The sequence below is a fragment of the Orcinus orca genome, chromosome X (assembly GCF_937001465.1).
Source record: "Orcinus orca chromosome X, mOrcOrc1.1, whole genome shotgun sequence".
NCBI classification, from domain to species: domain Eukaryota; kingdom Metazoa; phylum Chordata; class Mammalia; order Artiodactyla; family Delphinidae; genus Orcinus; species Orcinus orca.
In genome coordinates this window covers 88,374,007-88,388,231 of record NC_064580.1, presented here as the reverse complement: position 1 = coordinate 88,388,231, position 14,225 = coordinate 88,374,007, and the positions used below count along the sequence as shown (strand labels likewise).

General features: G+C 39.2%; 2 protein-coding genes across 7 annotated transcripts in view; both read left to right on the top strand.

The window, feature by feature from the left end:
- TRMT2B (tRNA methyltransferase 2 homolog B) overlaps window positions 1-14,225 on the top strand; it is an 88,898-nt gene that overhangs the window by 22,566 nt on the left and 52,107 nt on the right. Inside the window, exons 4-9 of one of the 6 annotated variants that reach the window (XM_033412421.2) lie at window positions 155-301; window positions 1,486-1,580; window positions 1,845-2,059; window positions 3,691-3,811; window positions 4,041-4,140; window positions 7,597-9,738. In XM_033412421.2, the coding sequence (XP_033268312.1) occupies window positions 155-301; window positions 1,486-1,580; window positions 1,845-2,059; window positions 3,691-3,811; window positions 4,041-4,119 (657 nt within the window). In that variant the 3' untranslated portion in view covers window positions 4,120-4,140; window positions 7,597-9,738. Of the gene's footprint in view, window positions 1-154; window positions 302-1,485; window positions 1,581-1,844; window positions 2,060-3,690; window positions 3,850-4,040; window positions 4,173-4,222; window positions 6,658-7,596; window positions 9,739-14,225 lie in introns of those variants that run through there. The other 5 variants (XM_049705151.1, XR_007474936.1, XM_049705152.1 and 2 more) reach the window with 5 other exon arrangements.
- The window catches only part of XKRX (XK related X-linked), a 70,041-nt gene continuing 68,376 nt past the window's right edge, over window positions 12,561-14,225 (top strand). The window contains exons 1-2 of the mRNA XM_049705113.1: window positions 12,561-12,748; window positions 13,870-14,152. The gene's annotated coding sequence lies outside the window, so the exon portion shown is untranslated. The remainder of the gene's footprint in view (window positions 12,749-13,869; window positions 14,153-14,225) is intronic.

The following is a 14,225-nucleotide window of genomic DNA, read 5'->3' as shown; positions in this document are numbered from 1 at the left end:
CCAAATCTGGTCACATTCTGAGGTACTAAGCGTTCAACATATGAATTTGTGTGTGGGGGGGATACGCTTCAGCCCGTAACAGTTGCTCAGCATGAATAATGAGCTGTCAAACTTTGTTAGTTTTGCCTGTGTAATAGTACTGTTTTCTTCCTAGTACTACGAAGTATTCCTTCAACAGTCCCCATTGGAGCCCTGCCTTCTGTTTCGTGAAGGTGGGTACTGGCGTGAGCTCATAGCCCACACCAATAGCCAAGGGCACACAATGGCCATCATCTCTTTCCATCCCCAGGAATTAAGGCAGGTGAGACTCAAAGGATGATAAGGAACAGCTTCTATAGCAGCCCTTACTATCAATATGCTGCAGTTGGTATTTGGAGGTTTCAGGGAAGATAGCAGAAACAATGCATCCATAGAATGTATGGGTTGGAAAGAAGGGTTGGGGATGATGATGAGGAGATGGCAAGGATCCTGTTAACCATGCTGCTGGCATAATGAAACCAAAGAGACTGAGGCTAGGTTACCAAGTTAATTATCATGTGAGGACTTCTGAGGATTTTCACAAGAACTTTGCCCACAGAACTTATTAGGTGTTCTACTAATTCCAGAAGCCAATTTAATAGAGACTAGAATATGGTCAGAATTTCATAATCTACATAATACTTTTACATTTGTAATATACTTAGAGCTTTCAAACATGCCTGTATCAAAATATTCTAATACTTATGTGATCATCTCAAGCAACTTGTGAAGTAGGCTGGAGAGGGAGAGGTATTGTTCCCTTCATTTCACAGCTGAGCAAATGGAGGCATAGAGGTACGCAAGGTTAAAGAGCTAGTAAATAGCAAAGCTATAGGGCTTGAACCCAGGTCGTTGATTCCTGGCCTTTTAACTCTATAGCTCCAACATAGTTTATTGTCATATGTCCTTGTGTCTAGCTGATGGATAGGGCTCTCTGTAGTGACGTAAGAATTTTAAAACGTTTAGAACTCAAAGAAAGGATTTAGTTACCGTGCTCATTCTGTTCCGTGCCCTTTCTTTCCTTTCTCTTAGGACGTGTGTCTTCTGAGGTGGTGTTTGGATGGGTGGATGGGATATTTGAAGTAGAGAAGTGTGAAAGGAATTGAAAGGTTATTGCTTGTTTGTGATGGGACAAAAGCTTAGTTTAGCTCCTAGGTTACAACAAGAATAACTCTCACACTTTCTTTAGAGAACTATTAAAGAGGCTCAAACCAGAGAAAGTGCCATGTCTGTTGTATAGCATTTGTCAAAAGCCAATAAGCAAAGGAGTGCTTCTGCTGAGATGTGAAAATAGCTTTTTTTTTTTTTTTTGGTCCTACAGAACATTGCTTTAAGTGTTATCTATAATAGGATTTGAGTAATGTGCCTTCTTGTCTGACTACTGCAGGGCTGATTACCATAGAGCTTGGAGAGAAAATTTGTCAGAGGTGGGTTTTTGCTTGACTCCTGATTTTGTGGTCTGGGCAGGAGGAGCTCTGTGTTCAGAAGGAGACTGTAAAGAAGTTTTTCACCAAAGGGCCAGGAGCAGTCTGTGACTTGACATCACTTTACTTCCAGGAAAGGTAAACCTGGGACAGCCCAACAGCAAGCCGCAGTCTGATGGCTTGCCATAGTCTGGGTTGTGGATTACTGAGGCAGCGCCGCTGATGACCAAGTGTTTGCAGGTACCTCCATCCCCTGAGAGGGAAACTCCTCCAGAGCTCTCAGGGCCATGCCATGGAGGCTTTGTCTCCTAGCTGAGATGCTGGGGCCTCCCTCTCCAACCAACCACTAGAGATAGGTTGGTCTGCCATTCCAAGGTGCTTTCTTCTTTTATTCTTTTCTAGCACTACGACCCGTTGCAGCCATCAGCAGTCCCCCTACCAGCTCCTGTTTGGGGAACCCCACATCTTTGAAGATCTCCTGGGGTTGAAGATCTGCATCTCTCCAGATGCCTTTTTCCAGGTTAACATTGCTGGTGCAGAGATACTGTATCGGACTGTGGGGGAGCTGAGTGGAGTGAACTCTAACACCATCCTCCTTGACATCTGCTGTGTAACTGGCAAGTGGCAGCCCAGGGCAGAATCAACATGCAGCTTATCTCCCCAACACCATCCACGCAGCACCCAGGGCCCTTGCAGCCGAGGTGGGGAGGTGGTGATAGTGGTGCAGGCATAACCTCATTGGTAATACCATAAAATACCCTCCTCTTATTCTCTCCTACTTCCCCAGGTGTGATTGGCCTCTCTCTGGCTCAGTATACCTCCTAGGTCCTTGGGATTGAGTTGGTGGAGCAGGCGGTAGAGGATGCCAGGTGGACTGTAGCCTTCAATGGTACACTGCTCACATTCTGGGGAGAAATTAAGAGCTGTAGTTGTTCTGTACTATGGGAACGGTTGTGTGGGAAAGGGCATCTACTGTATCCATGACTGGGGAGGAAGGGAAGGTGTTCTGGAGTGCTCAGAGTTGGATCCTGATGACTTTCTAAAAGAGGTCCCCCTTTTTTTTCTTTTTTTTAAAAATTGAAGTATAGTTGATTTCAATGTTGTGTTAGTTTCAGGTATACAGCAAAGTGATTCAGTTATATATATATACATATATATATATATATGTATATATATATATTCTTTTTCAAATTATTTTCCCTGGGCTTCCCTGGTGGTGCAGTGGTTGAGAATCCTCCTGCCAATGCAGGGGTCACGAGTTCAGGCCCTGGTCCAGGAGGATCCCACATGCTGCGGAGCAGCTGGATCCGTGCGCCCCAACTGCTGAGCCTGCACTCTAGAGCCCGCGAGCCACAACTACTGAAGCCTGTGCTCCGCAACGGGAGAGGCCACAGCAATGAGAGGCCCGTGCACTGTGGCGAGGAGTGGCCCCCACTCACCACAGCTAGAGGGAGCCCGGGCACAGCAACGGGGACCCAACACAGCCAAAAATAAATAAATTCATTAAAAAAATTATTTTCCCTTATAGGTTATTACAAAATATTGAGTAGAGTTCCCTGTGTTATACAGTAGGTCTTTGTTGGTTACCTATTTTATATATAGTAGTGTGTATATGTTAATTCCAAACTCCTAATTTATCCCTCCCTAATCTTTTTGTTTCTATCTGGAAAAAGCCTAAGGGAAGGAATAAGCCTAGCTGATAGGAAGGGAACTTGGCAAAACTTTGAATAATATAGAAGAGCCTTCTTGACATTAGACTCATGAGGCATCATAACAATACAATAGGTTTCAAACTATTTTTAGCAGTAGGACCTTTTCTTTGAACAAAGTCTTAGGCCAAACTGCAACATAGAAAAAAGATTTTCTTTCCCCTCTACCTCACTTCTAGACAGCTCCTGAGGCTCCATGTGAAAGCCTCCAATATAGCAGAAGGAGCACTTGAGTTATAGTCAAGGTTCTCTTCTTGGTATAGGTCCTTATGTGCTGTGTGAGTCACTAAGTTGTAAAATAACACATCTAGTCTCTCAAGCTGAAAGGCCTACAGAGATGTTGCAAGGGAAAGCGCATTGGAAAAAATGAAGCAGCTCCAAAAGCATTTCTTTCATTGTTATGCAGAAGTATGTTAGATCTAAAGGGAAGATGGCAGAGCCCTCCCTGCTTTCTGTACGTTTCTATAAAGCTGAAGCTCCCCACCCCCAACTGCTTGGCTTGCATTTTGAGTTATGGCACGTGGGCCTCTCTTTTGCAGGCATCACCAACTGTGAATTCCATACTGGTCGAGCAGAGAAGATTTTGCCACAGCTACTGAAGTCAAAGGAAGATGGGCAGTTAATTGTTGCTGTAGTGAACCCAGCCCGGGCCGGGACTGCGTAAGGATGACTAGATTTCCTGCTACAGAGCTAGTTAGGTATTCCCATGATGTCCACCAGCTTTGGTCTCTCATTTCTATACCATGTTAAGGCTGCTCTCAGTGAGGTGGCTCTGAACCTGCTTCTCCTCTTTTCCTAACCAGTGCTATGTGCCAGCCAGTTGCAACTTTGTGATAACCTGGACCATGATAGTTTAATTATATTAATAGCAATGTGTTTCTTCCTTTAGATTACCAGGTGGTTCAAGCCATTCGAAACTACGGGGCCATCCGCATACTAGTTTTTGTTTCCTGCAAGCCCCATGGTGAAATCACAAGGAACATCATTGAGTGAGTCTTGACTTCGTTTTTAAATTATTTTTCCTGGGCTTCCCTGGTGGCGCAGTGGTTGAGAGTCTGCCTGCCGATGCAGGGAACATGGGTTCGTGCCCCGGTCCGGGAAGATCCCACATGCCACGGAGCGGCTAGGCCCGTGAGCCATGGCCGCTGAGCCTGCGCGTCCGGAACCTGTGCTCCGCAACCGGAGAGGCCACAACAGTGAGAGGCCTGCGTACCGCAAAAAATTAATTAATTAATTTTTCCTGATGGTCAAAGTAATCCTTATTGTTATGCTTATTGTGCAGAATTTGGAAAGTGTACAGAAGTATAAAGAAATAAAAAAGTCATTATGCTGTCATCAAGAGTCAATTATAGGGCCAGGTCTTGGATGAGGCAAATAAAGCAACCCACATCAGGTACAAAATTTAAGAGGATGCCCCAAATCTTAGTAATCAAGTTGCATTTTTTTTTTTTTTTTTTTTTTGCGGTACGCGGGCCTCTCACTGTTGTGGCCTCTCCCATTGCGGAGCACAGGCTCCAGACGCGCAGGCTCAGCGGCCATGGCTCACGGGCCCAGCCGCTCCACGGCATGTGGGATCTTCCCGGACCAGGGCACAAACCCGTGTCCCCTGCATTGGCAGGCGGACTCTCAATCACTGCGCCACCAGGGAAGCCCCAAGATGCATTTTTAATGCAGTATTTTCAGAAATTAAATTGTCCAAAATACCTGTGAACAAAATATTACGTTTTTTTAAAAAGTGAGATCCACTCCTGTACTTGGTAAGCCATGCCTCAGTCACCTTACTCTAGTCCTGGCCCTAGTTCCGATAAAACTGTATTTATGAAAGCAGGCAGCCAGCCTGCTGGCCATAATTTTACAATTTGACTTTCCAAATTATTGCATCAAGATATCATTTGTCTTGATTACTGAGTTTTTGGCACCCTCTTAAATTGTGCACCCACGGGGAATGCCTTCTGCTTCACTCCCAGTTCTGGCCCTGCTCAATTATTTTGATTTTTGAAATGTTTTCTTCTTGTAATCTCTCTCTCTTTTTTACATAAATAACACAATTTCTTTGTAATATTGGAACAACATAGGTGGGTATAAAGTACAGATGAGGGAATTCCCTGGCGGTCCAGTGGTTAGGACTCTGCACTTTCACTGCTGAGGACCTGGGTTCAAGCCCTGGTCTTGGAATTAAGATCCCACAAGCTGTGTGGCACAGCCAAAATAAATAAATTAATAAATAAAGTACAGATGAAATACCTAGATGAAACAAGTGAGAATTAAAAGGAAATAAATTGAGCTTTCAAGTCAGTGAGCTAGAAGAACAATAAAGCTAACGAAAACTGAAGGAAGAAATCAATAACATTTTAAAAATCCAGAAATTAATGAACTACAAAGGCAAGGCAGAAATAGAGACACAGAAATAGAGAACAAATGTATGGACACTAATGGGAAGTGGATGGGGGGATGAATTGGGAGAATGGGATTGACATATATACACTAATATTTATAAAATAGATAACTAATAAGAACCTTCTGTATAGCACAGGGAACTCCATTTTGCTGTACAGTAGAAACTAAGACAACATTGTAAAACAACTACACCCCAGTAAAAAAAAAACAAAAACCTATAGACTCAACAAATAAACCAGAAGGTGTTATTGGAAGAAGAAAATAAAATAGATAAGTAAACCTAATCAAGAATATGAAGTCTTAAATGAGAAAAAGGAGCATAACTATAGATATGAAGAAATTTTTAAAAATATAAGAAAGTACTTTGTATAACTCCTTCCTAATACGTTTGAAAACCTAGATGAAATGGGACATTTCCCGGAAGAATGCAAATGGCTAATATTAATTCTAGAAGCTACAGTAAACCTAAACACACCAGTACCCATGGGAAAAAATTGAGAAAGTTGTCAAAGAGCTGCTTCTACCCAAAATAAAATCATGAGGCCCGTATATTTTCACACTTATTTCCTTATCTTTTCCTGCATACTCTTCCAGTTGTCCTTTATTTTTATTTTCATTATACAGTTTAAAAATGTTTTTATATACATATCATGAAGGTGGCACCTCAAATCAATGGGGAACAAATGAACTATTTAAGAGATGGTGGTGGACAACTGGGTAGCTAAGGCAAAAAAAAAGGTTGGATCTACATCTCATGTTGCAGACCAGGATAAATTATAGAAGAGTTAAGAGATTTAAGTGTAAACAGGGGAAATCATAAATGTACCCTAGGAAATCAGAGAATTTTTTTTATAATCTTGGAGTGCAGAAGCCCTTTCTAACTATGAAAATTCAGAAGACATATAATAAAAGGTTGTTAAATTTGGCTACATAAAACAAAACTTCCTTCATTACACCATACACAGAAATGAATTCAAAATGGATTATAGAAGTAAATGTAAGAGCTTGAAACATGGGAGTAAATCTTTGTGAACTTGGGTTAGGCAAAGCCTTCATACATATAACATCAAAGACCCAAGGAACAGCTACAAGAAAGTGTGTGTGTGTGTAATTGAACATCATCAAAGTTAAAAAAAACTTTTTGTGCTGCAAATGATACCATCAAGAAAGTGAAAAGATGAAAAGACAACCCACAGAATGGGAGAAAAGATTTGAAAATCATTTACCTGATAAGGGACTGGTATCCAGAAGCCAGACACAAAAGGCCACTTATTCCGTTTATAGGAAAATGTCCAGACTAGGCAAATCTCTAGAGACAGACAGTAGATTTATGGTTGTCTAGGGCTTAGGGTGGGGGGTTTCAGGAGAAATGGGGAGTGACTGCTAAGGAGTTAATGAAAATATTCCAAAATTGATTGTTGTGATAGATGCATAATCCTGTGAATATACTAAAAACCACTGAACTGAATAAGTGGTTGAGCTGTGAATGATATTGCAATAAAACAGTTTTAAAAATCAATAACTTGCATGATAAAAAACACCAAAAGCAAAGAGAGGAAACAATGTACAAACTGGAAAAAAATTTGCAGTTCATATTACAAACTTTTTTCCTTAATTTATTAACAAACTCCTGGAAATCAGTAAGAAAAACAACAGCGCAAAAGAAGAATGAATGCAAGATATAAAAAGAAAACATAAATGTGTATGAACCATGAAAGGATGCTCAGTCTCTTCCATTATAGTGGAAATGCAGCTTAAAAGTACCCTGAGATACCACTTTTTGTATCTCAGATTGGCAAAAGTTCCAAAGTTTGATAATGCACTGTTGGCAATACTATGGGGAAACATGAATTCTAAAAAGTTACTGGTCAGAGTGTAAATTGGCACTATCCCATGGAAGGAAATTTAGCAATATAGATTAAGATCATAAATGTATATATACCTTTTGACCCAGTAATTCCATTCCTGAGGCTTTATCCTACAAATATACTGACACACATGTAAAATGACATGCATTGATTGATTGATTGATTGCAATATTGTAACAGCAAATGATGAGATGTCCTAAAAGTCCATCAGTGAGGAACTAGTTAAATCAAATATGTACATCCATACAATGGAATACCATGCTGCTATAAAAAAGAATGAAGATGTTCTCTGTTTACTGATACGGAAAGATCTCTAAGGTACGTTATTTTCTGTTAACAACTTTATTGAGATATAACTCACATATCATAAAATTCAACCTTAATTAAAATGTACAATTCAAAGGTTTTTGGTACATTCTCAGACTTGTGCAGCCATCACTACTGTCTAATTGTGAACACTTTCATCGCTCCAAAAGAAACCCTGCACTTCTCACCTGTCACTTCCCATTTTTTCCCAACCCCCTGGCCCTAGGCAACCACTAATCGACCTTATGTCTGTATGGATTTGCCTATTCTGCAGAATTCATACAAGTGAAGTTCTTTGCAAATGTGGTCCTTCACATCTGGCTTCTTTCTCTTAGCATGATGTTTGTAAGGTTCGTCTGTGTTGTAGCATGTAGCAGTACTTCATTCCTTTTTGTGGCTGAATAATATTCCATTCTATGGATATATACCACATTTATTCACTCATCAGTTGATGAACACTTAGGTTGTTTCCACCTTTTGGCTCTTATGAATAATGTTGCTATGAACATTCATGTGCTAGTTTTTGTGGGGACATATGTTTTCATTTCTCTTGGGTAGATACCTAGTAGTGTAATTACTGGGTCGTATGGTACCTATTTTAACCTTTCGAGGAACTGCCAGACTATTTCCAAAGCAGCCTCCCATCTTAAATTCCCTCCAGCAGTATATGAGTGTTCCAATTTCTCTACGTCTTTGTTAACTCTACTGTCGTCTTTTTTATTATACACATCCTAATGGGTGAGAAGTGGTACCTCCTTGTGTTTTTGATTGCATTTCCCCATGGTTAATGATGTTGAACATTTTTTCATATGTTTATTGGCCATTTATATATATATATATATATATCTTTTTTTTTTTTTTTTTCGGTACGCGGGCCTCTCACTGTTGTGGCCTCTCCCGTTGTGGAGCACAGGCTCCAGATGTGCAGGCTCAGCGGCCATGGCTCACGGGCCCAGCCGCTCCACCGCATGTGGAATCTTCCCGGACCAGGGCACGAACCTGTGTCCCCTGCATCGGTAGGCGGACTCTCAACCACTGCACCACCAGGGAAGCCCTATATATATCTTCTTTGGAGACCTGTCTATTTAGATCTTTTGCCCATTTTTCAGTTGGGTCATCTTTTTATTATTGAGTTTTAAGAATTCTTTTAAAATTCTAGATATAAGTTCCTTATCAGATATATGATTTACAGAAATTTTCTTTTCTGTGGGTTGTCTGTTCACTTTCTTGACATTATCCTTTGAAGCACAAGATTATTTAATTGTGGTGATGTCCAGTCTGTTTTTTCTTTTGTGGCTTGTGATTTTGGTTCTGAATAGAAATAGCAAGGTATGCAGAATTGTTGATATAATGATAGCTATCTTTGTAAAAACGGACAAAAGGTGAAGAGAATATTGATTTGTATTTGCTGTATATGCATACAGAAACTGGTAAGTTTTATAAGAAACTGATTAATAGAAAAAAATTAAGAAAAAAAAAGAATTTCCCTGGTGGTTCAGTGGTTAAGTCTCTGTGCTTCCACTGCAGAGGGCACCAGTTCGATTCCTGGTCGGGGAACTAAGGTCCTACATACTGCGATGTGCGGCCCAAAAAAACAAAAACAAAAACAAAAAACTGATAATAGTAGTTATCTATGGTGGGGGAAAACTGCAGGGATGGGAGTCAGAGGTGTGGAGAAACTTCACTATATACCTTTATATGTTTCACTTTTGAATAAAATGAAAATATTTATTTTGCAAAACAATAGATTAAAAAATGCAACGATTAAGAGTAAGCCTAGGATTCTGCTAACACTCAGACTGAGTAAAACAATAAACATGGCCTCAGAAAGGCAAGAAAAAGTTACTTTGAAAAGACAGTATGTGCATATGGTAGGGAAAAAAAACAGTACATAAGAGTGCATGTGCATGCAGTGAATAATGAGTCTTCTTATTCCTGGCTCCTAGTCCTTCAGATGTCACCACTCTTCCTAGTTTCTTGTGTAGCCTACCAGATATATTCTGTGTGTGTGTGTGTACATCGCTCTTTCTTTTGTAAACAGATAGAAACAGACTATAAACACTGTTCTGATGGACCTAGAGATTATCGTATTAAGTGAAATAAGTCAAAGACAAAAAAATCATATGATGTCACTTATATGTGGAACCTAAAAAAGTGATATATAAACAAACTTATTTACAAAACAGAAATAGACTCACAGACGTAGAAAACAAACTTATGGTTACCAAAGGGGATAGCGGTGGTGGTGGGGGAGATAAATTAGGAGTTTGGAATTAACGTATACACACTACTGTGTATAAAATAGGTAAACAACAAGGACCTACTGAATAGCACAGGGAACTATACTCAGTATCTTGTAATAACCTATAATGGAAAAGAATTAAAAAAAAAAAAAATATATATATATATATGTATAACTAAATCACTTTGCTGTACACCTGAAACTAACACAACATTGTATATGAACTATACTTCAATTTAAAAAATTTTTAAAACCCCACTATTCTGCACCATGCTTGTCACTTAACAGTAGATTTTGGAGATTGTTCTACAATGATGTAGGATCTGCATCAGTACTTAAAGGTCTACTTAATTTTTAAAATAGGCTGTATAGTTTTAACTTACATAAATATATAATTTAACTTGTCCCTTTGAAGGGACATTCATCCTAATGAATTTTGAGGTTGTTTCTACTCTATTGTTACCACAGTGTTGCAGTGAATGTCCTTGTACATATATCTTTGTGTATTTTTGCAATGACTATGTATATGTGATGAATAAGTGTATGTGATAGTATATTTATTAGATAAATCCCTGATGTGGAATTGCTGGGTTAAAGGATATATGCTCTTAACGTTTTCATGTATTTTCTAACAGAGCTCTAGAATCAACTTATCAAAAATATTCTTCTGGGCTTGTGATTGGAATTTATTGATTCCAATTAATTTAAGGAGAATTGAAATCTTTTACAGTATTTTTTCTATACAGGTATGTGACCTATCTCTTCAATTACTCTAGGCTTATGGAATTCTCTAAATATAAACACGTATTTTTTTCCCAATACAGGTCTTTTTTCTTAAGATTAATACAAGATATTGTAAAGTTTTTATTGCTTTTATGACAGGGACCTTTTTCATGATATTTTCTAACTCGTTATTGCTGATTTTGTGTCAAGCTACCTATTCTTTTATTTGTTTTACAGGTTTTCCAGTTGATTCTCTTTCATTTTCTTGGTAGCTGGCCATATGATCACCATATAAAAGCAGTTTTGTCTCTCTCCTTCTAATACTTTTTTTTTCTTATTACATTGGATAAGAAGATGTTCCAGTGTAGGAGTGATAGTGAATATCTTGTCTTGTTCCTTATTTGAATAGGACAGTGCTATTTAAACGACTGAGTGTTAGCCAGGGAAACAAGAACTCATCTGGTTTGTTGGTTTGAGTGTAAATTAGTACAACCTTTTTTAACAAGGTTTAAAAAGGTTTAGTCATACATATCTTAGGGCCTTAAAAACATACAGGCCCTTCAACTCAGCAGTTCTTCTAAATAACTAAAAATGTAAGCAAAGATATAACTATAAGAATATTCATGAAGGGACTTTTTGAAATAGCAAAAGGTTAGAAACAGCTTACATTTCCAATAGCAAGGAATTAGATAAATAAGCTACATTACATTTATTTAATGAAATACCATATAGCCAATAAAAGTGAGGTAACTACATATAGTGGAGAGATGCTCATGATGTGTTATTATGTGAAGAAGCTGTTGTAAAACTGTGTATAGTATGTACAGTGTGACTCCACTTTAAGAAACCAATTTAAATGTACATATTTGGAAAGATATATCCTGAAAAGTTAGAAGCATGTATTCTTCTCTGAATGGTGAGTTTATAGGTGAATTTTTGTTCTCATTTTTACTTGACTTCCTGTGATAAGGGAAAAAGTAATTTGCTTAGGAAGTTTTCAGTAGAATAATTCAGTAATATATATATTAATAACCTATTGTGTGTAAATCATACAGAAAAGTGTATGACTCAGGCCCCTTGCTCCATTCACCATTGAACCCCTACTCTGTGTCACACACTGAGAACACAGAGATGAATAATAAGCAGTTTTTGCCTCATTTCTAGCCTCAAAAAGATTATATACTCCCATGAGGAAGATGGTTTAAAAAACCCAGGTAGTTACATTAAATGTGATAGCTGTGGGAACACAGAGGAAGGGCTTAAATTTTAAGGAATTGTGTTCCTGTAGTTTCTCCTTGGTTTATCAAACTGAATATTTTTTCTTTGAATTTTTGAATTTTATTTTATTTATTTTTTTATACAGCAGGTTCTTATTAGTTATCATTTGCCTTATGTATTGAGGTGCTTCTATGTTGGGTGCATATATATTTATAATTGTTACATCTTCTTGGATTGATCTCTTGATCATTATGTAGTGTCCTTCCTTGTCTCTTGTAACATTCTTTATTTTAAAGTATTTTATCTGATATGAGTATTGCTACTCCAGCTTTCTTTTGATTTCCATTTGCATGGAATATCTTTTTTCCATCCCCTCACTTTCAGTCTGTATGTGTCCCTAGGTCTGAAGTGGGTCTCTTGTAGACAGCATATATATGGGTCTTGTTTTTGTATCCATTCAGCAAGCCTGTGTCTTTTTTTTTTTTTTTTTTTTTTGCGTATGTGTCCCTAGGTCTGAAGTGGGTCTCTTGTAGACAGCATATATATGGGTCTTGTTTTTGTATCCATTCAGCGAGCCTGTGTCTTTTTTTTTTTTTTTTTTTTTTGCGGTACACGGGCCTCTCACTGTTGTGGCCTCTCCCGTTGCGGAGCACAGGCTCCAGACGCGCAGGCTCAGCGGCCATGGCTCACGGGCCTAGCCGCTCTGCGGCATGTGGGATCCTCCCGGACCAGGGCACGAACCCGTGTCCCCTGCATCGGCAGGCGGACTCTCAACCACTGCACCACCAGGGAAGCCCGAGCCTGTGTCTTTTGGTTGGAGCATTTAATCCATTCACATTTAAGGTAATTATAAATATGTAAGTTCCTGTTACCATTTTCTTAATTGTTTTGGGTTTGTTTTTGTAGGTCCTTTTCTTCTCTTGTGTTTCCCGCCTAGAGAAGTTCCTTTAGCATTTGTTGTAGAGCTCGTTTGGTGGTGCTGAATTCTCTTAGCTTTTGCTTGTCTGTAAAGCTTTTGATTTCTCCATCAAATCTGAAGGAGATCCTTGCCAGGTAGAGTAATCTTGGTTGTAGGTTCTTCCCTTTCATCACTTTAAATGTGTCATACCACTCCCTTCTGACTTGTAGAGTTTCTGCTGAGAAATCAGCTGTTAACCTTATGGGAGTTCCCTTGTATGTTATTTGTCGTTTTTCCCTTGTTGCTTTCAATACTTTCTTTGTCTTTAATTTTTGCCAATTTGATTACTATGTGTCTTGGTGTGTTTCTTCTTGGGTTTATCCAGTATGGGACTCTCTGCACTTCCTGGACTTGGGTGGCTATTTCCTTTTCCATATTAGGGAAGTTTTTGACTGTAGTCTCTTCAAATATTTTCTCAGGTTCTGTCTCTCTCTCTCTTCTCCTTCTGGGACCTGTATAATGCGAATGTTGTTGTGTTTAATGTTGTCCCAGAGGTCTCTTAGGCTGTCTTCATTTCTTTTCATTCTTTATTCTGTTCCACAGCAGTGAATTCCACCATTCTGTCTTCCAGGTTACTTATCCATTCTTCTGCCTCAGTTATTCTGCTATTGATTCCTTCTAGTGTATTTTTCGTTTCAGTTATTGTATTGTTCATCTCTGTTTAGGTGTTTGTTCTTTAATTCTTGTAGGTCTTTGTTAAACATTTCTTGCATCTTCTCAATCTTTGCCTTCATTCTTTTTCCGAGGTCCTGGGTCATCTTCACTATCATTATTCTGAATTCTTTTTCTGGAAGGTTGCCTATCTCCACTTCATTTAGTTGTTTTTCTGGGGTTTTATCTTGTTCCTTCATCTGATACTTAGCCCTCTGCCTTTTCATCTTGTCTATCTTTCTGTGAATGTGGTTTTCATTCCACAGGCTGCAGGATTGTAGTTCTTCTTGCTTCTGCTGTCTGCCCTCTGGTGGATTAGGCTATCTCAAACTGATATTATGATTTCTTTCTACAGGTTGTGCTGTCCTCCAAACTCTGCCAAGAAGCTCCTTGGCGAGCCTTTCGTCCTAAGACAAGCTGTGCCTGTGGATCTGTTCCCCCACGCCCCGCACTGTGAGCTGGTGCTTCTCTTCACTCAATAAGCAGCCTCCTACAAGCCTGCAGGTTCTTTGTTAAGGCTGAAGTGTCAGTAACTTCCAGGTCTAGCATATTGCTACATCGCTGACCCTGAGAGCATTACCGAGGAAACCAATCTTTGGACCCTGAGCAGGAAGAATATAGTGGACCTCCTACCTGAGGTAGATTTATAACCTTAGTTTTCACGTTTGCTGCCTCTCTTGCGTGTTTGCCTGGTTGTGACCACTCCTTAGC